The 25,174-nt window shown below is 39.7% G+C and overlaps 1 protein-coding gene across 4 annotated transcripts in view; it reads left to right on the plus strand.

The window, feature by feature from the left end:
* CREB5 (cAMP responsive element binding protein 5) overlaps positions 1 to 25,174 on the plus strand; it is a 415,931-nt gene that overhangs the window by 65,231 nt on the left and 325,526 nt on the right. For 3 of the 4 annotated variants that reach the window (XM_017956829.3, XM_021935938.2, XM_017956826.3), the window contains exons 2-3: positions 12,803 to 12,874; positions 19,203 to 19,296. In XM_017956829.3, the coding sequence (XP_017812318.1) occupies positions 12,821 to 12,874; positions 19,203 to 19,296 (148 nt within the window). In that variant the 5' untranslated portion in view covers positions 12,803 to 12,820. The remainder of the gene's footprint in view (positions 1 to 12,802; positions 12,875 to 19,202; positions 19,297 to 25,174) is intronic. The other variant, XM_017956828.3, reaches the window with a different exon arrangement.

The raw sequence follows: 25,174 nt of genomic DNA on the forward strand, positions 1-25,174 counted from the left end.
TAGTGAGACTCCATCTCTCTTTTTTAGAAAAAGTAGCATTTTTAGAATTAAATATCACATAGGATATTTGGGGAACAAAAGGAGAGAAAGAAAAGAAAAAAATAAGGAAGAGTGAAAACAATAATAAGTGTTAAGATTAAGAAAGTGTAGTGTACTAACGAAAATGTAATAATGAAAAGAAGATTGGACTTTTTTTTTTTTTGATAGTTCAAGTGGAGAGTAGGTATAAAGAGGGTGTCACAATCTGTGTCAGTCTTATATCCAGTGCCTCCAGGTAAGCCTAAAGCACCTACTGATAAGAAGGCTGAGTTTCTCATCTTATCCAGGGGCCTTCTGAACTCTTCCTGCCTGGCTGGGGTTGGGACTGCAGGGACAGGGTAGCCAGGCACATATGGGGACGTGGCCTTGCCAGCAAAGCACTTTACTTGTATTCTATGGCCAGGAGCCATCTTCAGGAAGGAAAACAGACATGTGCAGCTCCATCCCCAGCCCCTCCAGCCCAGGATGAGGAGTTCCTCTTGCCTGGCTTGCTCAGGTTCCAACAGCCAAACTTTACCCCAGAGTCACGTGACCTATTACACCCGTCTGTAGGCCGGCAGCAATTTAACTTTTATAACAACTGTGAGAAGTAGGTATTGTCATTGTTGTAAAAGAGCCCAATGCAGTGAAATGAAAAACAAACACACAGACAAAACCTACCCAAGCTCATAGGTTGACTGGTATGTGGCAGAGCCAAGTTGGAACGCAGACTTGTCTCCAAGGTCCTTCTCGAGATCACGTAGAAGATAAAATAATTCTACTTGGGAACCTTCAAGTAAAAAGTTGGCAGATCAGGATTTGCTTGATAATTGCTAGATTATCAGAGAATCATCAAGTCAGGACCTCTTAAAAGATCATAACCTTCAACGTCCTTTGGAATCTTCAATCTCTCAACATATGCCACGAAGTGTATACATAACTCTGTGCCATGCGCCACCTCTGCAAGTCCATGTCTGCAAGTTGACTGTACTATAAAAACAGTAACCAACATTTCACAGCACTTTACATTTATGAGGTGCTTTCCTGAATATCCCACTTGATCCTCCCAATGTCCCTGAGTCAGATAAAATCAGTATCACCTATAGTATCTTTTTATAGGAGAAAATTAATATTCAGAGGAGTTAAGTAACTTGCCTAAGATCCCACAGCTAATTAGCAAAGGAGCTGAGATTTAATTGTTTATTTTCTAACATAAAATCTGGTCTACTAATCACAATGTTAGGTTTACCATAAATAATGCAGTTTTACTTTTTCAGCATTCAAAGCAAAATAAAGCCTAAATTTAAAAAACAAGCAAACAAAATCCTTACTCCTAAAAGAATTAAAATATTGCTCAGGGGTTATATGTGTGTGTGCAACTTGAACTGGCATCTTATTATGAGAAATATTTAGCTGTAAAAAAAGAGATGATATGATATTTGATGTAGTTAATGAAACAGTCTTGCTTTCTCATGGCCTCTGAACTCTCAAAGTACTTTACTAAAAGTACTTTATGGTCATTAAAATTCTGCTTTCCACCATAGACATCTGGGCACGCTTCCCTTTCCTACTGGAGAATCATTGCCCAGAGGGCAGGGACTGTTTGTGCCAAGCCTTCATTCTCCTAGCATGGGGCCTCATGCATGGTAGGTGCTCAGTGACGATGTGGGGAAGAAATGAATGAATGAGACCCGTGTCCTTGGTTTCTGATTCTGCCCCTGGTGTGTGCCCAAGTTGAACCGTGTTTGAACAAGTTCACTGTGATGGGTAATCAATCACTGTCCACAGGCCACTTTCCCTGAAGCAGTTTGTGAACAATGCCCCATCAAGGGCAGCCACAATTTCCTAGTGTGGATTTAGGGGCTGGCCTTTTCCCTTCCCCTTTCTTCAGCCTTTCAATAAGCATGTCTCATAGGCCTTCTCCAATGCCCCTGCTGGGTGCTGCCTGTACCCTCTTCCCCTTTTTTCTTTCCCTTTCAGAAGGATCCAGGTTCTGGGTTTTTCCCAGCATGTTATCTACACTGCCCTGAGCAAAGAGACCACATTCATGCCTAGGAAGGACTCCTAGGTTTGGGAGCACAGGGGCGTTTAAAGAAATCCTCTTTCCCTTTTCATGCTGATTTGAAGTATGGATTTGAAAATGGTGCTGTTGTTTGGGGGCCTGAGCCCTGGGGCATAAAAAGAAAAGTCCCTGCGTTTGTTTGTTAATGGCTTGGACCTTTTGATGAGTTGGAGTCTGGCACAGTGTTAACCTCCCGTGGGTGGTGGGGTTCAAGGAAAAGGCCTTTTCCTTCCATGTGCTTTTCCCAGAGTGTTTTAGTGGATTAGCAGGCTTTAGTGAGTGATTCTTTTGTTTAGCAGGAAGTTGAGAAAGACATGAAGGACTTTTCTAGTCCATGGAAATACTCTAGGAATCCCCCAAAACACAACTTATTAGGTGGGCATGGTGGCTCACACCTGTAATTCCAGCACTTTAGGAGGAAGAGGCAGCAGGATTGCTTGAGTCCGGGAGTTTGAGACCAGCCTAGGCAACACAGGGAAATGCTATCTCTACAAAAACTAAAAAATTAGCTGGGTGTGGTGGTGCACACCTGTGGTGTCCCAACTACTTGGGAGGCTGAGGTGGGAGGATCCCTTGAGCCCTGGAGTTTGAGGCCACAGTGAGCTATGATCACTCCAGCCTGAGTGACAGAGAGAGACCATGTCTCAAAACAAACAGACAAACAAACAAAACCCACAAAACCCCACACAGCTCATTTCTGCACTTTAAAAATGTTTAATGATCCTTCACTCTGGTGAACCTTGTGCCTAGAGTTTTGTAGTTGCTTCCTTATGCGATCAGTATCCTCCCTCATGTTACAATACGAGCTAGGCATGAGTTTCGAGTCTTAAGCTTGTTTATCAGGATGAAAGAATCCCTGTAAAGTGTGTGAATAGATATACATATTTATATATATTATATATAAACTTCTCAATAAGAAAACAGGCCAAAAGAAAAAAATATGTATATGTGTGTGTATTTTTGCTCTTTTGGACTGATTAAGCTTTCTTACTGAGAAGTTGGTTAAGAGGCAAAAGTTTCCCTAATACGTATTCTGTGAGTGGAGGGCTAATGGTGCCAGCAACGTTAAAGTGGAATTTAGAAGCTTGTGATGTTTTCTATTTAAGTACAAAAAAAAAAAAAAAAAAAAAAAAGGAAAACACATTCTTTATGTTGGAGCTGTCCTCTCAGTAATAATAGAAAATCAACAAGGCAATTATCACAAGTGGAAAGGCAGGAGCAGGAGATATATTTGTATGTTAGGGCAACTCCTTCTTTTGCTACTGTTGAGTCAACACTGTTCTAGATAAAGGTTATCTGGACAGTGGGAGCTGTAGGTGGCCAAACCAGATCATTTACCTAGAAAAAGCCACCTTAATTGATACCAGCTTAGTCATCTCTCTCCTCTATGGATTGAACCTGCAAGAGTATGCTTATGCTTAGTTTAAGTGTTGGCAACAGACCCCAGCCCTCCCTCACACTGACAGGGAATGATAATTTCACATACTTTTTTGAATATTCATAAAGTTTTAATTGGCATTGAATCTGGCCTTGTCATAAGCTTAACTTTGCCCGAGTTTTTTAGAGTGCTTGGAAAAGTATAAAGAGGTGGGGACGCACTTAGTCCCTTTCATCTCTTCTGTATGTGGTCTTTGTTTTCATTGCCTCACTCATCCTGTTGTCTTATTCTTAATTTGCCTTTTACCCTAAACTGGGTGGCATGGGTGAGGCAGTTGTGGGTACTTATACTCTAATTATTCTTGCAAAAGCCACACTATTGGCTATCAGATCAGGAGACTCCAGTGTTGCACAGATCCAGCCATCCTGTGCATTGCGGAATATCCCATATCCCTGGCCCCCTCCCACTAAATGCCACAGTGACCCCCTCAGTAATAATAGCAGTCAATAATTGGCTTCACATATTTCCAAATCCCCTTACTGGGCCACCCAAGGAAATGATGCCTTTTCCAGGCAGACAGATGAAATGTGCCTTTTGCTAACATTTAGAACGAGAACATTGTTTGAATGATGAGAGCATCTTCGGATGGCATAAGATTTTTGCCTTAACACGGCCTTTAAGTGACCTCCTAGTACTGTCAATTGTTCGCACGCTTGACATTTGAAGCAGAATGTGTGAGGAATCTGAAACAAGGCTTCGGTATATTTTTACCCTGTGTTCAACGGACACCGTGAGCTGTCGCAGGCTCAGAACACAACTGCTGGCTACTTTAGAATACAACCTGGGAATGCCCCAGCTTTCTGCTGGGATCAAGGGAAAAAAGCACCCAGTTTGATACTATCATTCTCAAATGTCTTTCAAGAGGAAGTCAGTAGATGTCATCATAAGAGTTAATGGTAAGATGAAATAGTCTCTTCCCGGTTTCACCGAAAGTAGAGTGGTCTGGCTTGGGCATCACTGGGCGCTATGCAGTCTCACGTGTGGTAGCTCATATTCATGCAGAAAAAGATACATTTTCGGATGTTTTGAGTATGACTTCAGCCCATACATTGGATGGACCAAATGTATATTGTTGCTGAAGATATAGATACTTATCTAGAATAAAAATCCAAAAAAACCCCCCAACATTATCCAATAAAAATCATCTGCATGTGTGAAAAGAAAACTAAGACTAGACTGAAAAGTTGTTACTCTTAAGAATATTTAAAGAGATTTATTTTACATGAAAATTGTTTAAAAATCAAATGCACTCAAAATGCATTGAAAAGTATCTATCTCGAGGCAGAGTAGTACCGTTTGGGAATGTGTTCCAATTCTAAAGAGGCAAATTTTACTGTAGTAAGGCACAAAGGGAGAAGAGAAAACTGTACAGCTGACCTTTTTCTTAGATTTTTCAAAAGGCAAGCTGCTTTTCACCAGTATGAAGAATGATCCAGTTTTGCACTGAATTTCTTTGCTATCATAGTCTTTTCTCTCAGGAGTTCATGAGGGCAGTTATTTTAAATTACAATGAAATATTTTCTTTTCTGGAAAAATAAAGATGACAGTGTCAACCTAAACCTTGGCTATGTTTTGTTCTCAGTTTTCCTTTTTTTTTTCTTTCCTTTTTGTGCACGGTGACAGCAGGTAAAAAGGAAGAGAGTTCGCCACCATTCGGCGTGTTTTCTGAGGTTATGTTAAGTCCCATTAGAAACAAGCCAAATTATTTGGTTACGTTTAATATTTCCTTCAAAACCTAAGTATCTCTACACTAGTGTTTTGTTAACCACACACATGTCAAATAAACTTTTTTTTAGAGATGTGATGTCTTCTGCAAGAAAGTGTATTGTACTAGATGGCAACAAGGGGACAAGGACCTAAATGCAGCTCACATGCATTCAGTGACTTACTCAACAATGTCTCTCACGCTTCACACAAGTGCTTATTACCAAGTATGTTCTGAACTATTGAACCCATAGAGAGGAAAGCTATAAGACAGGATTATGCGAAACAAAAATCAGAATTAGCCAGTAACTTTGAAAAAAATACCTCCGATCTAAAGAAACATATGGAAAACTTAAAAAAAAAAAGAAAGAAAGAGGAATCTAACATATGAAAACCCAATCCCACTGGAATGTTTTTCTATACACAGCATAAACGCCACATAAATAAAACCACAGACCTCTGCAGAAGTACGTGAGAGGAGGTGAGCCCCCAGCACTCTCTCCTGTTAGGGCCCCCTCTGGGAAGTAAGACCCGGGTTAGTTTCCAGAGACAAAAGCTGTTTGGAAATCCTTCCTCCTGGGAACAGTGGGCCTCATTGGAGGGGAACTTCTGACAGCCCCTAAGCATAACACAAAGTGTGACGCAATCCCAAAGGGGGCTCTGATTCAGGTTGTAGGATTCTGAGCTTTTGGGATACCAGGGGATGGCAAATATCTTTGAAGAACAGGGATATTTTTTCTGGTTTGAACAGAATAGTAGTCTTTAACCACAGTGTTATGTGTCAAGTTCAGGCCTTCCGGGGGAGACTACTGGCTCTAAACTGCCCAGGAACACATCCTCTTCACGCCAAGTTCTGGTGAAATGTTCGCTTATAAGGTACAGTCCCACGCTTGGTCTTGTTCCCTGTGTAAATCTCTGGTTTGAAAACCTTGTAGCATTCAGGCGTTTCAAGCTTGAGGGCTGAAATGTCACTTTTAAAGCAGGGTTAAAAAGGTCACACAGCTGCAAATAATAATAGCCCAATGAAATTCAGATTCTGACAGCAGTCCGCTTCAAGAATAACACTGCAACAGGAAACAAGCCCACTAGATCCTTTTACCAGTAATGCGGTAAGAACACTACTGATAAAATGAGTATATGCGTGTGTCTGTGTGAGAGAGACAGACAGACAGGCATAAGGAAACAAACACACAAAGAGAGGAGAGAAAGGCACACACTGAGAAATAGGCACGCAAAGAGACAGGGGAGATGCCCACAGAAAGAGAGAGAGACACACACAGACACACAGAAGGATTCAAACACACACACAAAGTAGCTGATTTTCTTGGATGGAAATTCAAGGTGTTTATTTTTCTATTGGAAATTGTGATATTCAGGTTTGAAAAATAAAGATATATTTGAAATCCAGAGGGCTTACTTTTCTCTTAATTTACAGTTAGCTCCCAAGAGTTATGTTTTCACGTAATACCTCTTTGAATGGTCCTGTTCTACAGTGTTTTACTACAATGGCACTGTTTTGCAGATGAGCAAATAAGATAATGAAAGATGCAATATCCCTCCCAAAGAAAGACATTGTTAGCTCCAAATTGCATATATAATTCTTTCCCAACAGCTAGCCACATGTGGGGATAACCTACCTGCATCCTTGCTTTGCAAGTAGAACCAGGCATCTTTGAAGAAAATAAATAGAGTGTGTTTTCGGTGAATGTGTGTTGGGTTATTATTGTGTGTGTCCCCTTGCCCTTCTGACAGATGTATTGAGATAAATATTTGCTTTGTTTCAGAAACACGAAGTGCAAATTGGCCATGGCCTTAACTAATTTAATTAATAAACAACATTTGTTCCCAGGAAGAAAGCAGGATTGATGTGGAGTGTCACACAGTGTGACTGACTTAAGGTGCTCCTGTTTTCCAGCTGTTTTTGGCATTTCAGGAAGGTCCAGTTTCCTCCTCTGGAACCCTTCTGAGGTCTCATAAGCTCAACAAAGCAGCACGATCTGTTTCATGTGAGTCCTGCCAAGAAGGCTCTTCCCACACTCACAGTAGAGTGATAAATGCTGACAAATGTTGTCAATATCACAATTAAAATTCAAGCCCCCCTTTCAGATCTATAATGCATTCATTTCCAGATTAACAATATCAGAGGTGATGGGGACGTAGCCATATTATTGTTAGTGCTCACTGATACTCACGATTTCAGGTCGTAACTTTGAAGTTCCTATAACTTTGGGTATTTAAAAGAGTACATGCCAGGTTTTCAGATTAGAACAGCCCTTGTAGTGTCTTACTATTTACTATTGCAAATTCAATATCACTGTATGAGTCCATCTGCTGTGAATGGAGGAAACTTGTGCCATCCCACTAAGATTAGAGTTTGATGTTAACTAGGGATTAGTAATGACTTTCTACAATTTACATGGGCAAACATCACTCTTGGCTGATTACAGCAAACCAGATGATGTCAATTTTCCCCCTCTTTGGGCTTAGTTGTTACCCTTAAGTTTACAATAGGTATTTACAGTATACTGTGTAGGCTGTCCACGTTTTCAGTATCATTTGCTTTTTGCAGTGTTTGCCTTTCGTGAAATGGTATTTCCAAGTATATCCCTAAATGGCTGGCAAAGCATTTGAATGGATTGCATGAACCATTGTGGACGATTTCCCATTTTAGACCAGGAATTTGTGGGGTCAAACACTGAACAATGAAAGAGATTCTTGCTCATTGTGAGGCTAGAGGAATCCAGTGGCAGTCGAGGGTTTGAATTGTAAATCAAGCTTGTCATCTCCTTGTCAACCATAAAAAACCTCAACTCACTTTATGTACTATTAGGGTTTGTTATCAGAGTTTTTTTGTTATCTTTCCCAAATTTGAAGGAAATTAAACTTAGGGGGCATTTTTTCTAATTGACTATTGAATCTGAATTTTGGAAAAGAGGAACAAAAATGACTACTGTTTAGAAACTGTTAAATGATGAGGCAGCATCTGCCACAATTATGACAATGTCTAACCAAAGAAATCAGACTACTCAGTGTCTTCCAAAGGTGCTTCATGGGGGTCATACTCAGCCCACATGTGGTTAATAAACTGGACTTTAATGATGTCAATGTCTATGGCAACATTAACAGACAATTTATAATGAATTAATATGTTTACTTGTGAGATTGAATAAAACTAGATTCACTCATTGTTTCTACTGAAAGCACCTTTGACTTTTTTCCATGAAATCTGGAGAGATTTCTTCTCTGGCCATAACCGTCAACAGGTAGACTGAGTGGTCCCCAAAACTACTTACCTCACCAATAACTTGATTCAGGGCAAACACTGTTTGAAAACCACTGCCTCAGGAGTGGAGAATAGGCAAACTGTTTGGGGCAGTGTATTGTGATGATTCAGGATCATTATCCATTCCACAAATATTTATTGAACGCCTACTATGTAAGCTTTATGCAGTGGAGCTTAGGGTATGGCAGTTGCCAAGCAAAACTTGGTTCATTAAAAAATCCAAGCCAGTAAAACAACTGAATGGGAAATGAGAGGATGAGGACTGAGAGAGAACAGCCTCGTTCAAATCCTGTCTGAGTAATTTGCCCCCACCTGATGAATGGTTAAAGAATCTATGCGGGGCTTTATTTAATAAGAGTCTGTTTGAGAGAATAATTATTACAATACGTGCTAGAAAAGATAGACCATAAAAATAAACCATGGTTCTTGACTAATACACTAGACCAGATCATACTCGTTGATAAAAGTAATAAAGCCTACATGGTAGAGAGGTACCATTTAGAAAAACTATTGCAAACACCTACACAGAAAGGAATTAGCAAGAGAATGCTATTTGCAGAGGGCTAAATGTGGGAACTGCAGGGCATCAGAATAAAGCAGTTGAAGTTCACACACTTATATATACACACCCACTCACTTCAGACCTTATTAATCACTGAAAACTTATTTTAGCAACTGCCACTCCACTTGAAGACTTTTATTCCAGTATTATGTTGCTAAAACATATTTGGTCCTTGGGATCCATGGCATGTAATACATTGATACAGACTCACTTATGTTTTAAAATAAAATAGTAACATAACAATTGTAACTCAGTAGAACCTATCAATGACTAAACTCTAAGTGATTTGAGGACAAATTGTATTTCTCAACTTGTGTCTTCTGAGGCATGATTTCTTATACTGACATATCTCGGTGGCTAACAGAGATATCCACATCATGAAGACTCAATTAAGACAGTAGAATCTATGTGGCTGAGCCTTTTGTTGTCTTCAAGCACCAGCATCATCCTGTAATTCTAAAGTATTTGCTGCAACTCATATGCAAATGCAGCCATTAATTAAGATAAGGCAAACAATGTTGACATCAAAAAGAATTGCCAAAGTATTAGCATTACGGGCCTGAATTTCTGGGGAAGGTCAGTACTTTGGTGGGCCGGGGATTGGGATGGAGTTGGATTATGGTAGAAAAATACTTTCTCCTCATACTTAAGTGTCTGGGCTTGGTCAATCTCTTCCCTACTTTGGCTTATTAATGAATCTCTTTAAACTTTCAGCAGTAGCACTTCCAGTCTTAATCATTTCTGTAGCTTGGACATTAATCTAATTATTATCATTAATTACCACTTTCAGATGTAGGCCATAAATGTGCACATATGAAACTTTCTCATTTTACCGTCACATCATCTAATGTTACCTGGTAAGAATAACATTCTACATTAGCAACTAAAACTCTTAAGTGGCATCCAAGAAAGACTCATCTTAGGCAAATAAGATAGTACTTTATATTTTGTAATTTTATAAATAGATAATATTTAATATTAGAGTGAGGTTTCAGTAACACTTGCCCAAAAAACCCCGGCAAACAACACACGAATATACAGACCTTTCTCCATAATTTGAAAATATCTACCAGGCTCCATAGCCAATATTATGAGGAATGAGGTTGCTGAAGGTTGGTTTTTATACCCCTCTTATTAAGGTATGGGCCTTAGGCATGGAGTAATTAAATGATCTGGCAGTGGTCAGGCAGAGGAAGGCTACAGAGACAGAGAAGTTCCAGGAAAGCATTTAAATGAATTTACTAGAAAACTAAGATGTAGTTAATTAATGGATAGCCCGACAACTCTATTGTTTATTTTGTCTTGGATCAAAATCATTTTCTCAGCTTTAAAGTCACCCCTTATTTTGAGACTTAGTAGTATGTTCTCAGTATTCCTAGTGGGGAAGAGAGATGCTGTATGATCACAGATGGCAAAATCAAATGAACAGTGAAAGGTGAGAAGTTATTTTAATTGCTCAACACTCCCCAGACAAGGGCAAGCAGAAAGATCCCAAAGATACTTGTGTTTCTTTCTTCTTCTAAATATAATACAGTAAAGGATTTTAAACAATATGCTTAATACAGGAAAGCTATAAAATTATGGTAATCTCTGTATTCATGGGTGGCTAAATGGAGAGTGAAAATGCATCGCTCTGTGAAAGTTGTATAATTGTGAGAAATAGTGGTTTGAATAGGTTTACATTTTAAAATTTCCTTTATATTGCTTTAAAATATCTGACTGACAGTGTTATCTAAGGCAAGTCTTTTCACTTTGTGCTTCAGAAAAGTGAAAGTATACATATATTTTCCCAAAGAATATTGCCAAAAATATTAGTGTTTGGGGGGGAAAGGTGGTAACAATATACAAAGTACCATATAATTGGTTTGGGTTGAAAGATAATGAAGCTTCCTTCAGACAAAGGGTGATTATTCTATGACTCCAAGTAGAACTTCCTATTTCAGGGGACAAGGTGACTTGTGAATCCTATTGGAATCACCTACAAGTGGCATTTTAAAGAGGCAAATTACTTCCTGTGTGCACAGTAGAAGCAGTAGGTTTTAATTCAGTAATATACCCATATACTGTTAGCAGTAATGTAACACACAAGTATAACTCTAAAAATGGTAAAAAAAAAAAAAAAAAAAAAAGGGGGTATGACATAGAAAATTATTTAAATTGTGTAACTTAAATAACTAAATGCGTATCTCCTATTATATATATATACATACATACATATATATATATATATATATATATATATATATATATATATATATGTTACTGTGTGGATTGGTAACCACAAAACCATGTATGCTATACTTATATTGGCTTTTGGGAGGATTTGCAAAGGTAATTTTGACTACATTCAATTTTTGCCTAATGTATGCGCCTTAGAACTGAACTACAGCAGGGTGTGGTAGCTCATGCTTGTAATCCCAGCACTTTGGGAGGCCAAGGTGAGAGGATTGCTTGAGTTCAGAAGTTCAAGACCAGCCTGGGCAACATAGCACGACTTTGTCTCTATTTTTATTAAAAAAACGAACAAACAAAAACTGAACTGCTACATAAGAAAAGACTACAGTGTAATTTAACGTGTGTCTGATGTTTATTTTTGAGATGGAGCAAGCTCTGTCACCCAGGCTGGAGTGCCCTGGCGTGATCTCGACTCACTGCAACCTCCGTCTCCCGGGGTTCAAGCAATTCTCCTGTCCCAGCCTCCCGAGTAGCTGGGATTGCAGGTGTGCACCACGATGCCTGGCTAATTTTTGTATTTTGAGTAGAGATAGGGTTTCACCATGACGGCCAGGCTGGTCTCAAACTCCTGACCTCAGTGCTGGTTACCTTAGTGATCCACCCGCCTCAGATTAGACTACATTAGCAATCCAACATTATGATCCGCCCGCCCCAGTATCCCCTCATGGGATTACAGGCATGAGCCACCATGCCTGTCTGATTATAAGATTTTTTTCCTGAAAGCTACCTTATTCCAGATGATGCATTTGGATCAGGGCGCAGCAACCTTAATCTGATATTAATTTCAAGTCAGCTTATGAGGCCAAATTAATGAAATATCCAACGTAATGTTTTTGGAATTTTTTGAATTTCTATTTACTCCTGCATAACTTGGATAACTTTTGTTGAGGCACATCAAATGCCTGAGATGAGAGGGAATTGAGGATCACGGTTCACCACCAGAATCGCTTGCTAATCTGGCGCCACAGCTACGCTGTAGTCCCTTGGGAATGCTGAAGCTTGCTGGGGTGATTGTGGGCGTCTCATTTCGCCTGTTGCTCAGGGGTGGCCTTTTCACACTGGCAGTTACCCAGTGATTGCCACCCCTCTTGCTGTCCTAAGGAGCAAATCCCAAAAGCTTTCAGCAGTACTGAACAAGGGTTGGTGTGCGCTTTGCCTGAGAACCTTCCTCCACAGGTGTGGTCTTCTCTGGTAGTAACACCCACCAGGTGGTTTTCCACAGGGAGGATTTCTGCTGCGACCACCCCCATAGCAGTTTTCTTCCAAGTACAGTTAATATGCACTCAAGTAAAGGACAATAGGAGCCCAACCTAGGTGAGCCCAAAGAACTACAGCCAATCAGGGCCTGTGCGCATTCGTGTTAATATTCTGCTCATCTAATTTTGGTATTGGCATAGAAAGGGGGCTCTGAGTGATTGCCTTTCTCATGTTGCTCAGGTGGAAGCAGAAGATATTCATGGATTTCTTTTTTCCTTCCTCCCTTTCCCTCTGATCCTTCAGATTTATGAGGAATCCAAGATGAATTTGGAGCAGGAGAGGCCGTTTGTCTGCAGTGCCCCAGGCTGCTCCCAGGTGAGTGTGCGGATCCTCCGTGCTCTGACATGCAGAGCCTACTTTCCAAAAGGGAAGCAACTCTCACCCGGCAATCATGCCCGCCCTGGGCTTTCCTTCTTTACCAAGACACCACCAAAGTCCCCCTCCCCATCAGTATCGTGATCATCATCATCTTCATCGCCATCATTATATTCTGTTTTGAATAGTTTGAAATACTTCCCTCTCATCCCCTGAGAAGTAGCAGTGTTGGGCATTTCTGCCCTTAACTTCCTCCTGGAAGCAAGCCAGGTGTATCCTGCCCAGCAAATATGCAGGGCCATCATTTCAGAAAGAGGGAAGGAGAGTGCTTACTTTTACAAAAGCCACTTGAATATACTGGCTGGGCTTTGAGATTACTGATGAAATAGCTTAACATCACAGGTTAAATTTTATTTTGTTTTGTTTTCCAATTTGAGTAAAAAAAACTCCAAACTCCCTATAACTCTTGTAGAGTCTATAGTTTTCCTACGTATGTAAACTTTAAGAGGGAAATTGTCCTGCTGTGTTGGACTAAATCTCTTTTATGCTCTGATGGCTTCCATCAAGTGGGATTACTGTGGGAATTCGATGAGATACTGCCGGTAGACTGTTTAATATAGGGTCTGCACACAATATGAGCTCAATTATTGTCCACTGTTGTTACTACTATTGCTGCTGCTACTATTATTATATTGGAATCTATCTCTTTGAAAGAAATTAGAAACATTCATCACCTAAAATCAGAGTTTTGCACTTTACCTTTGGAACGTGACAGTGACTTTTTCTACTCTTGACCCTTTGGGTATCTCCACATTCCAGTCATTGGAAAATGACTACACGTGGTTACTCTCATGCCTAGATCTTCATTCTGTGGGATATAGGACAAGTTTGGAACCCAGAGCACAGGAGTCTTTCAGGTGTGGCGAGTTACACTCTTTGCCTCACTCTCCTGGCTGTTCCTGTGGTGGGGTTCGCAGTAGAGCGTGGAGCAATGCTTAGCAGTCAGATGAGAGCTTACTAAGAAGGGTTCATTGAGGACCCTTCTTATTAACCTCCCCAGGGAGTTTGTGGAGGATTCTGGGAGCCTTTTGGAAGGAAGAGGTCATTGAAATATAAGACATTGTTGCTGGTATTATCAACCATTGACTGAACAACCAGAGTCCTTTGCTCAGGTTCTAGAAGTTACACCAGAGGCTTTATGTCAATGCTTATTTCCAACTTATAAATAGCAAGAGCAGTGCAAAAATTATTTTGAAGCAAACTGGTTAGGAGATGATTTTGAAGAAGAAAACACTAGGAAAAAATAGAGTGATAAGTAACTGGTAAAAATCCTGCTAGACCAGGACTCTTCATTGTGGATACAGAGCGTCACTTTACTAAGTTACTAGGGTAACTAAGTTAAAACTTAATTCCTAAGGTAGAACGGATTCCCATTCAGCTTCTTTAAAGAGAAGTCTTGATAGCCAAAAGGAATCAGATAATTTGAGCAGTTTGCTTTGCTTTGGTGGTGAAAATGTCACACTAAGTTTGATTCAACTCAAATCTCTCAACACACTTTTTGGGAGCCTACTATATGCCAGGCAATCTGATTGCTCTAGGGAAACAGTAATCACAAGACATTTGTGTCTGTGTCCTCACAGAGCTTCTAGTTTAGGAATCAAGTCTATAGTCACATGATCAGTAAATCACTTAATTAGTCAATTGCAATTTTCCATGAAGGAAGACCATAGGCCACCTTGAAGAGTATAATACAGGGATTGACTTTACTTGGGGAGGTAAATGCTAGTCTCTGCTAAGGAAGGGGCATTTAATGGAATGGGACTCTCCAGAGACCCAGCAAAGGCAAAAGAGGTTTCAGGGTGAGTTAGGATTCCCAGCAACCTCCAGGGTTGTGGAGGACAGTAGAGGATAGTGTTTCAAGGAACGGGCTGTAAGCCATATCTAATATTTAGGTAAGTCAGAGAGAAGAGAGCTGCACATTAGTCATTGGACTATATGAAATAATTTTCCAAGCTTGGCACCGTTAATATTTGGGGGCTGGATAATTCTATGTCCTGGGTAGCTGTCCTGTGTGTTTTATGATGTTTAGCAGCATCCCTGGCCTCTACCCACTAGATCCCAGAAGCATTCCCCAGTTGTTATGACCAAAAATGTTTCCAGACATTGCCAAATGTCCCCTGTGGGCCCAGATTGCCCCTGGTTGAGAATGACTACGCTCTGATTTGCATTTTGGCTTTAGCCTTCCTTTCCTTTGGATCTCTTCTCTTTTGGGGTCATCTTCTTCTAATCCATGTTCTCCCAAATTATTTTATGTATTGCTCTAAGCCCTTCTTCTTTCTGGCAACAGGTAAGGTAGAAAGAAATGAATGCCACAGACATGTGGTCACTGGTGTCAGGCACTGCTAGAACTGGGACAGCTAGAGGCCTGGGCACAGGCTGTTGGCTTTGGCAGCTGGGTGCTCGCCGGCAACCTATGAGAGGGGAGCAGGGGCGGAGGCCAAACTGCAAGGGATTAATGAGTGAGTGGGTGGTGAGGAAGCGGAGGTGGCAAACATAGAGGACTCTTTCAAGAGCACTAGGCAGTGACGGGAAGCAGAGTGATATAATGGTAGCCTGAGAAGGAAACAGCTTTTTTAAAATTAAAGGATAGCCAAGCTGGAGTTTGTCAAGGACAAGAAACCAGTGAGACAGAAGGAGTGAGCATGCTGGTTTACATGGCTAATCCGCAGAAGATAAGGGGTATAGATGAACCTGGGGAGGAGTGGGGGTGCTAATTCCTCTGAGAAAGGAGGGGTTGGAAAGAGAATCAAGGAAGTGACATGAAAATGCTGAAATAGAGGTGGTTAATAGAGGTTGAAGGGAGTTCATTTTGAATGACCTTGAACTTCTTGGTGAAGGAGCAAGTCATTTCCTTGAGAAGCCTGAGTGGACCGAGGAAATGGTTAGACAGACATGGAAATTGGGATTGACAAAGTTTCTTGATTTTAAGGAACAATTCCAAGCTTCCCCCACTTCAGATTTAAATGTAAAGATGCTTCTAAAACTCGATGTCTTCATTTAATGTGGAAGTGTATTTTTTCCTTGACAAGCTGTTATAAAAATATGTGCATCTTTCAATGGAAGAGGTGTTAGAATTAAGAAAATGTAACAGTCACCCAGGAGTCACAAAGGTCTCCTGGGGTATTAGAAACTCACAGTCAAGTCAATTGTTGCGGCCATGGTATTTACTTTAGGGACATCCCACAGCCTGGGAACCTGCACTGAGAAGACAGGATGACTGAGAATTGGAAAGGGGAGTAAATAGAAGTTATCAGTGCTTGCCCTGTGCTGGGGGCAACAAAAGGATTTTTCTCTCCTTTTCCCCCATGGGAAAGAAACTTAGCTCTATTAGGAATGGGCTATAATACGAGGGAGACTTTTTTTTTTTTTTTTTTGAGGTGGTGTTTCACTCTTGTTACCCAGGCTGGCACGATCTTGGTTCACTGCAACCTCCGCTTCCCAGGTTCAAGTGATTCTCCTGCCTCAGCCTCCCGAGTAGCTGGGATTACAGGCACGTGCCACCATGCCTGGCTAATTTTTTTATTTTTAGTAGAAATGGGGTTTCGCCATGTTGGCCAGGCTGGTCTCAAACTCCTGACCTCAGGTGATCCACCCGCCTCGGCCTCCCAAAGTGCTGGGATTACAGGCGTGAGCCACCACAGTCACGTGGGAGATTTTTTATGTTATTGCTCCTTCGACACTATCTTTGTCTCAGAAAGAAGAGTTTCTCTTGCTCTTTGTAATCTCACAGAGCTCAATGTTAATTTCACTCTCTCTCTGCCTTCTGAATTAACCACGTTCTGAATTCCAGTGGCCTTTCTCAGCTCTATATCTGTTGGAGACTGTGTATTTTCATTATTTTCAATTTGCTGCTATGTTCCTGCTGAATTAAAAAAAAATCACGATGTCCTTTATTGTGTCACTTGGAAGATAATTATAGTCAGTATGTTGTATTATGGAAATTATTGTTATTTAAGAAGTATTCTGGTTCATATCCTACTTTAGGCTATTATTTTACAAAGTCAAAAAATGGCTTATAGATATGAAATGAAGGCTGTTACCATGTTGTATATTTTTGAATATACAAATACATATAAAATATAGTATATCTGAAATATAGTGTATATATAAAATATAATATTTTTATAGTACATTATATATGTATATGTGTATTTCATATATATTTTGTATATATATGAAACAAAAATCATAATTAGTTGTTTGGCAGAAAGACTAGGCAACCCAGTCTCTAAATCACACGTGGTACTGCTACGAATTTGGTGCAGTCATTATACAGTGTTATAGACCAAGAGAGTGGATGAAGCAGTAGCAAAAAAAAATCATGTCATATAAAGCAAACTTCAGTATATTCAGAAATCTGGCATAATTACCATGTTTTGCAAAAGCCAGTGCTCTCCAATTTGTATAATACAAATGACAAGTAAATAAGTGATATTTATGCAAAGAACTACTTTTAGAATATTTTATATGATTCAGCCCAGAGAATTCCTTCATTCTCATGAACATAAATCCATGCCATTTGCAGAAAACATTTCTACCCTAGTGAACAAATGTAATTAAAACTTATATTGACTATCCTGAGGAATTAGGAAGCTCTGAAAGATTTTCTAAGTTGTTGAAGATTTGGAAATGTTCAGCAGAAAATATTGTATTTTCATTTGACATTGATAAAGCAGATATTCTGTTATGTTCAGTTACTACAAACATACTAGTCTGAGGCAGGATAGGCTAGGATCTGCTACAATAACAAATTATCCCAAAGCTTCAATGGCTTAGAGCAACAAAGGCTTATTTCTGTTCCCCAAGGATACATTTCAATTGTAGATTGGCAGGAAGTTCTTCATAATACTTTAGAATTCAGAAATGCTTTTCCTAATGCCTCAGAGATTTAGGATGATTGGGTAGCCACTATTTCCAGTATTGCTAGTTGCCATGTTAAAACAAAAGGGAAGGGGGAATGCTAGAGGGTCTTACACCAGGAATTAGATGGTGGCCCCTGGGTGACATGTCACTTTCATTCATTACTCAATAGGCAGAACTAGTCACATGGCTTCATGCAACCACAAGAGGGCCAGAAAGTTCAGTCCCACCATGTGACCAGAAGTCAGACAGCCAAAAACATTTGGGAGCAGCATTTTTGACAACCATAATATCATTCCCTGAAACTTAAAAATAAGTATTGGTTTATTACGTTGCACAGAACATAGAATACTAAAAATAATTTGTCATGTTACTCCAAAATCATATGTGTAATTTTAAAATATCAGATAATAGGTGGGCAAAGTCTTCATAAATGGAAATGTACTGTACAAATTTCACAGTGTACATTTGTAGATACATATGTCAAATAATTAGGCATGGCATATAGTTCTTTCCCAAAGTCTGACTTGAATCACAATTCTTTTCTTTCATCATGCCTTTCTCCTATTTTTGGTTAATTCATAGATAATGTCTAGCATACTTATCATACCTTACACCTAATTTTTACACTATTATGTAAAACATTGACTACATTTGAAAAGTTCCAAGTGATTTTGCAAAATTCCAGTGCTACTCAGGTCTAAAGTCACTTTCATGTTTTGGACATGGTTTTCTCATACGTATAAGAAGAAATGGAAAAATTTTAACTTGTCATGTTGCCATTATTAGTTATACTTCATGACCACAAATAAGCATTCATTTAAACACTTTTTTTTAAATGCTGCCTACTTAGGTAGGCATTAGGGCACAGCTCATTTTTTGTATATATGTTATTTTAATACCTTCAGTATTGTTCATTTACTTCCTCCTGTTTTATTCTTTAAATACAAAGTTTAAAGTGCAAACCCATAGCTCCTAAAGAAATATATAGTTTACTGATTAGTCAGCGTAGTTGGATATATCCAGGGAGTATCTATCTAAGAAGTAGAGTCCTTTCAAAAAAGTTCCCAGGGAAGGTATAGAAGGCGAAAATTTTCTGCTTATTATTAGTACTCAGCCAGATTTTTCTGCAATTGTAGTTAACCCCTTTGGTAAACTTTAATGAAAATTATAATGCATATATTTGGGTGTAATTTAAAGGAATATCCTAGCACATTTGCTTGCATAAAAAGGCTTGCAACTTCACTTACTCATGCTGTCACACTTTTTCAGAAATGTTTTTTTTTGTTTGTTTTGCCTGTCATGTTTGCAATGCTAAATAAGTCTTTTTCTCAATAATGGTAAATATGTTTTTTAAAACTGAATGGCTCCTCTTCTCCCCTCCCTTTTTTTTTTATTTGTCTGACAGCGCTTCCCAACAGAGGACCATCTGATGATTCATAGGCACAAACATGAAATGACTTTGAAGTTTCCTTCAATAAAAACAGACAATATGTTATCAGGTAAGGAGCCATCAGGAAAAGAAGCTTTGGGTGATCAGATCCGTTCCATGCAAGGTACTTGTTCTTCTTTTGGTAGGCGAGTCCCACTGGTAAATTGTGCACCTTGAAAGTACACGTTTCTAAGGTATAGCAGAAATATAATCAGGTAATATTCACCCAAGTGATTGAAGAGCGGCAACTTCTCATTTTCTAGAATGTGAAATATTTATTACTATGCAACTTGGCTCTATATAAGTTGTTTTAAAAATTACATACCTGGTTGGGCGCTATGGCTCACACCTGTAATCCCAGCAGTTTGGGAGGCTGAGGTGGGTGGATCACTTGAGGTCAGGAGTTCAAGTGAGACCAGCCTGGTCAACATGGTGAAACCCCATCTCTACAAAAAATACAAAAATTAGCTGGGCATGGTGGGATGCACCTGTAATCCCAGCTACTCGGGAGGCTGAGGCACGAGAATCGCTTGAACCCGGGAGGTGGAGGTTGCAGTGAGCTGAGATCAGGCCACTGCACTCCAGCCTGGGCAACACAGCAAGACTCCATCTCAAAAAAAAAAAAAATTACATACCTGTAATCACACTCAAGCAACAAATGTTAATTGGGCATCTATGCACACTGCACTGTTCTGTGAGCCATGGGAAATGCAAAGATTGATATGCTTCCTGTCCTCAAGGATATCACAATATAGCATGCATATGAAAACTTAGCTAAAATAAAGGATCATCCATGACATATACAAATGAGTATTTTAAGGAAAAGGTGCTATGCAACTTTGGTAGAATGAGCTCTCTTTTTGGATTGAGATGGTCAGTGAAGGTGTCCTTAGGAAACAATACCTGCCTCGTATGTGGGAGATTAAATGAGAGAATGTATGGAAACGGCAAGTGCTCATCAAATGTGAGCAGAAATAAATAATACCAATAATCCATCAGCTAATTGTGATTTCTTCTAATTTTGAGAGTAGTATGGTAAATTAGAAAAAGTGCAGGGACAGGAGTGAGGAACCTGAACTCTATCCTGGGCTTTGCCTCACCTGGCCATGACCTTGAGCTACTTATTGAACCTTTTTGGGCTTCAGTTTCTTTTCCCAGAAAATGGGAATGATTGTATCTGCCAAGCCTGTTTCACAGGCTTATTGTGGAGATTCAATGAATGAACATAAGGAAAAGTGTTGCATAAATCCTAGCAGGATAATCAAATAGTTTCCTGTTACTCTTGTTAGGCTAGAAATTTTTCACCTTAGCCCTTCTCTCCTTAGCACACCTATGGATATGTTTTAAACGTATTAGAAGAGAAACAAACTGTACTGCCAGGCCTAGCTCATGTAATTTAGTGTTTCTATGTTACTTTAATTTTAAAAGTGCTTTGTTATTACAATTTTTTAAAATTCTTTTTAAAAAAATTTATTTTAAGTTCTGGGAAACATGTGCAGGACATCACTATTATCAATAATCCTCTACGAGTTTTGTCAGACAGGTTATTATAACCCATTGTTACTGACAGAGGAGAAAGGGCACAGGTGATGGAGCTTCTGTCCCAGGCTCAGAACACAGGGAAAAGATGAGGGCCCTTGATCCTGCAATCCTAACGCACTGACCCGCACATGGCTACTGCATCATCAGACTTTGCCACTTTATAGACACAGTCAAATTCTCCCAGTACCCCCGGTGTCAGAGCCATCCACACATCCAGTGACTTGTTGATAGTGCCAATGTGCTCTGGCTTGGAAGACTCCGAGTTCAAAGGCAGCCTCTGCCCTTCTCTTCACCCACCACTTGCCACCTCTCAGACTTTGTTCGTTGTTGTTTTTCTATGAGCTTGCTCTTTAAAAATTGTTTGTTCTTTCTTTAAGTCTACAAACAGAGATGGAGAAACTCAAATTCATAAGAATTATAACAGCCTAGAAGGATTAGGAAGGATGGCCTATTCTTTTGTTTTGTATCCGTTATGTTCTGTAGAGTCCCTGTAGTATAACTTAATGGTTCATCAGTGAGCATAGATACGCAAGTAGCAAGCTTGTAGACTCTGCAATTCCCAATATTTAAATTAAAAAGTTCTCCCTTTATTTTTCCCAAATTGGATCCCTCAGATAGGTTGCCTGGTGGTAAAGGAGTGGGAGGTGAGTTTAGGGAATGATGATTATGTAGAGAGATTACTACTATAGTGTAAGTACCAGAGCAGTCTTTCAGGCAGGCTGCCAGGATGGTCCTCTAAGGAGCCCCATCTGAAGGTCTGAGAAAGAGCAGCTGAAGATGTGTGAACACTGAAATGAAGCATTTTTCTATATAGTGCCTAAAGCAGGTTTTTTTGGTTAATCTCTTGCAGCTTTGCAATTGTTCTTACCGGATCCTTATTAATTTGAGGCTGTTGCTGCCAATCACTGGCAGTGCCAGGTGGAAAATTATTTGGAGAAAAGTAACTCTAATTTTTATTATGTCAAATTTAGAATGAGAAAATGAAGAGAGAAATAAATATGAGGAAAAACAGCATGAGTAATATATTGACATATTTTCTTTTGCTTTCTCATGGTTTATGTTGAGGTTGGTGTGAGGCCATTTAATACTCCTAATGAAATGAAGTGCTAAATTTTAAAACTTGCTACCCACTTTGCATGTTCTTAGTTTCATAGAATTTTCTTACTGGAAGGGAATGCAGAGCTATACAGTCTGGATGAATTTCTTTGCACTTAGGGAACTCGATGTAATATACCAACATTGTCCATCCTGAATTATAATAGGCTATTGTGTTGGGCATTTTTACTTTGTTATTTTTTAATTTTTTGCCTAGGAAATCCTTAAATGTTTATTTTTCTCAAGCCTCATTTTCCATAATGCTAATTGTGGCATATTGGATTATGATTACACATATGACAAGATTTTACTTGACTGTTGCTTGATTTAAATTTGATTTATTAAAAGCTTCAGAGTATATTTTTATTAAAACTATGTTCATAGGCCAAATTAGTTTGTAATTGTATTTTGTCATACTGTCCATGATGAGTTTTAGTATCTTATGAGTTTGAAAATTAGTTCTTCTTTTATTTTATGTGTTTATGTGATATTAGAATACTTTTTTTTCTTAAAAGATTGCTAGAACTCACACTAAAGCCTTCTGGTCCTGGAAAAGAAACAAACATGCTCATTAAAATTTTATTTACCTTATCATATTTTGTGGCCTCTCATGAAGATGAATGATTTTATATGACTTGCAATATAGTAACAATGATAATAAAAATAATGTAAATCAGAACATCAGGGCAAAAATCTTCAAGTTCCTCCTGGACTATTTTTTCAAGCAATATTCAATTACACATTTTATTTCAGATGAGTTGAGGCTTGTCATATTTTAAGAAGATAAAATATAATAGATATTTATATGACAAACTTCAGAATATCTGGTTAACCTTTATTTTGGAAAATTTTGGAAAATCACTTTATCCTTAATTAGTTGTAAATATTGTAGTTGGGGAAGGCATTAATATGTCACAGATATACTCTAAGTTTCCAACAGGTTGAAAGATCAGAAATAATTTCACAGCTTTGTCATAAGGTCCATTTCATTTAGGCCAGGTAGAGTCACTCCTAAAAAGTGATTGTAAATGATTTTTGACATGCCATCAGGTAGGGTATTAAAAGTGACAGTCTCCGTGTTTTAGTAGAATAAGCCCTATCTTCTGGTTAGACAGTAAACATAAACCCCTTATTCAAAGGGACAGAGTAGAGACACAAATGGAGATGACAGTGTTGGACTTTGAGAGTAAAGACTTGCACAACCCTTTGCCTGGGTCCTCCCATCTTTATTTGGTCCACGTGATGCATTTCTAGAGTCCTAATGTGATGATGGATGTGAATTGTTCCCTTCAGCTGTTCTCTTTGTGAAGAAGGATAATTTCATAGTAAGGGAAGTCGTGATGTAGAAGGTTTTTGAGTGCCAAGTTTGAAGTGGGAATGTGTAGAGGACAATGCACATCCACAGGCAGCTTTCAAAATTACCAGCTATTATGTTATGCAATGTTTGGTTTGAAAATCATGATCAAATTTCAGTATAGTGGTAAAGAGGGTGGTGTTTGAGTCTACTTCCCTGGTACCATGGGTAGGTACCTAGGAATTTCCAAATCTTGTCTTGTTAAATGTCCCCACCCTGAGTTCTTTATAGAGTTCCTGGGTTCTGTGCGGGGCCGGGTGAGGGGAAAGACCCAGAATGAGAATCAAAGTGCAATCTTATTTATAGCTGAACAAACAAATAATATTCCAAATGAGAATTCCTATGAAAACAAAAACTCAAATGGAGCACATGACTTTTTCTCCATCTCCACTGTAAATCTTGATACCAGCAAGTTCAATCTTTCCTGTGGAGAAAGATTGAGACAGCCCTCCAAGGTAGGGCTGTGTGTGCACATGTGTCCTCTCATGCACCCACACGTGTGTGTGCGTGTGACCTAAAAGATGGTAGATTGTGTTGCCTTCAGGGAGAGGGGAAGATAAAGTTCAAGGGTGTTGTGGATCTTTCCCACAAGGTAAAACCCAATTGACAGACATCTCAGGTGGGAAGCATAAGATAAGAAAGACACACGTAACTGTGTGTCTTTTGTTTTCTTTTGTTTTGAGATGGAGTTTCTCTCTTGTTGCCCAGGCTGGAGTGCAATGGCGCAATCTCAGCTCACTGCAACCTCTGCCTCCTGGGTTCAAGTGATTTTCCTGCCTCAGCCTCCTGAGTAGCTGGGGTTAGAGGCATGCACCACCACACCCGGCTAATTTTGCATTTTTAGTAGAAACGGGGTTTCTCGATGTTTGTTAGGCTGGTCTTGAACTCCCAACCTCAGGTGATCTGCCCTGCTTGGCCTCCCAAAGTGCTGGGATTATAGGCGTGAGCCACAGCACCTGGCCAACTGTGTGTCTTTTAAATGCCTCAGTAGCCTACCCGCTGACATCCTGGCCCAGCTAATGCTACAGGCAACTGGTCTGTGCTTGGAAGGAGGTTAGGGCAGGCACCGGTCAAGGTGTAGGAAGAGGGGCTGAAGTTACCCTTCTACCGCCATGTGATTCGTTCATTCAGCAAACACTCATTGAGTGCCTACAATAAGTGTTAATTGCTGCATTGAACAAGGCAGGTGAGGTCTCCTTTTTCATGAAACTTACTACTCAAGTGGGGTGCAGAGGAAGAGAGATAATAAATAACAGCAAAAAACTCAGATAAGTAAATAAGTATCAGTTAGTGACAAGTGCTATGATGAAGATAAAACATGATTGTGATAGCAAGTGGCCAGCAGGAAAGGGGGTCAGGAAAGGCCTCTGGGTAATTTAGACTCAGGGGTCCTTTCTCCCTGACCCCTGAATGTGGTGGGACTGGATGTGGGTAAGACCACAAGACCAAGTGTGGCACAGCTGACTATATCTTGAGCTGACACTGAAGAAAGGCAGGAAACACTGGCTTCTTCATTCCATCTTCCTTCATTCATCAGATTCTCAGGACTCACCATTTGATAGGGAGCATCTAACATAAATGACAGTATAGTCCTTCAGAACCCGACTGTGTCCCGGGATTAGGTCTAGAATCAGGGCCCAGCTCTAGCTCCAGGCTCTAAACCTAATTCTCACCATGGAGAAAGCAAGAAAGTAATTCAGGGAAGTAAAACATTTGTTCCCAAGAGGCTAATCGTGATCCAATCACAGAACCCAAATCCACTGCTCATGGTTCTTTGCCACAAGAGTCTACTTAATAATCCCTGGCCATTTTAAGGGGGAAGCCAGAGGGAAGATGGCATATCTCACTCCAAATTCTTTTTAGAATGAGTTAGGATATTGTAAAAACTGAGTAAATAAATCACACGCGCGTGTGTGCACACACACACACACACAACCCATACTTACCTCTTCTTCTT

The sequence above is a fragment of the Papio anubis genome, chromosome 4 (genome assembly GCF_008728515.1).
Source record: "Papio anubis isolate 15944 chromosome 4, Panubis1.0, whole genome shotgun sequence".
Taxonomy (NCBI): domain Eukaryota; kingdom Metazoa; phylum Chordata; class Mammalia; order Primates; family Cercopithecidae; genus Papio; species Papio anubis.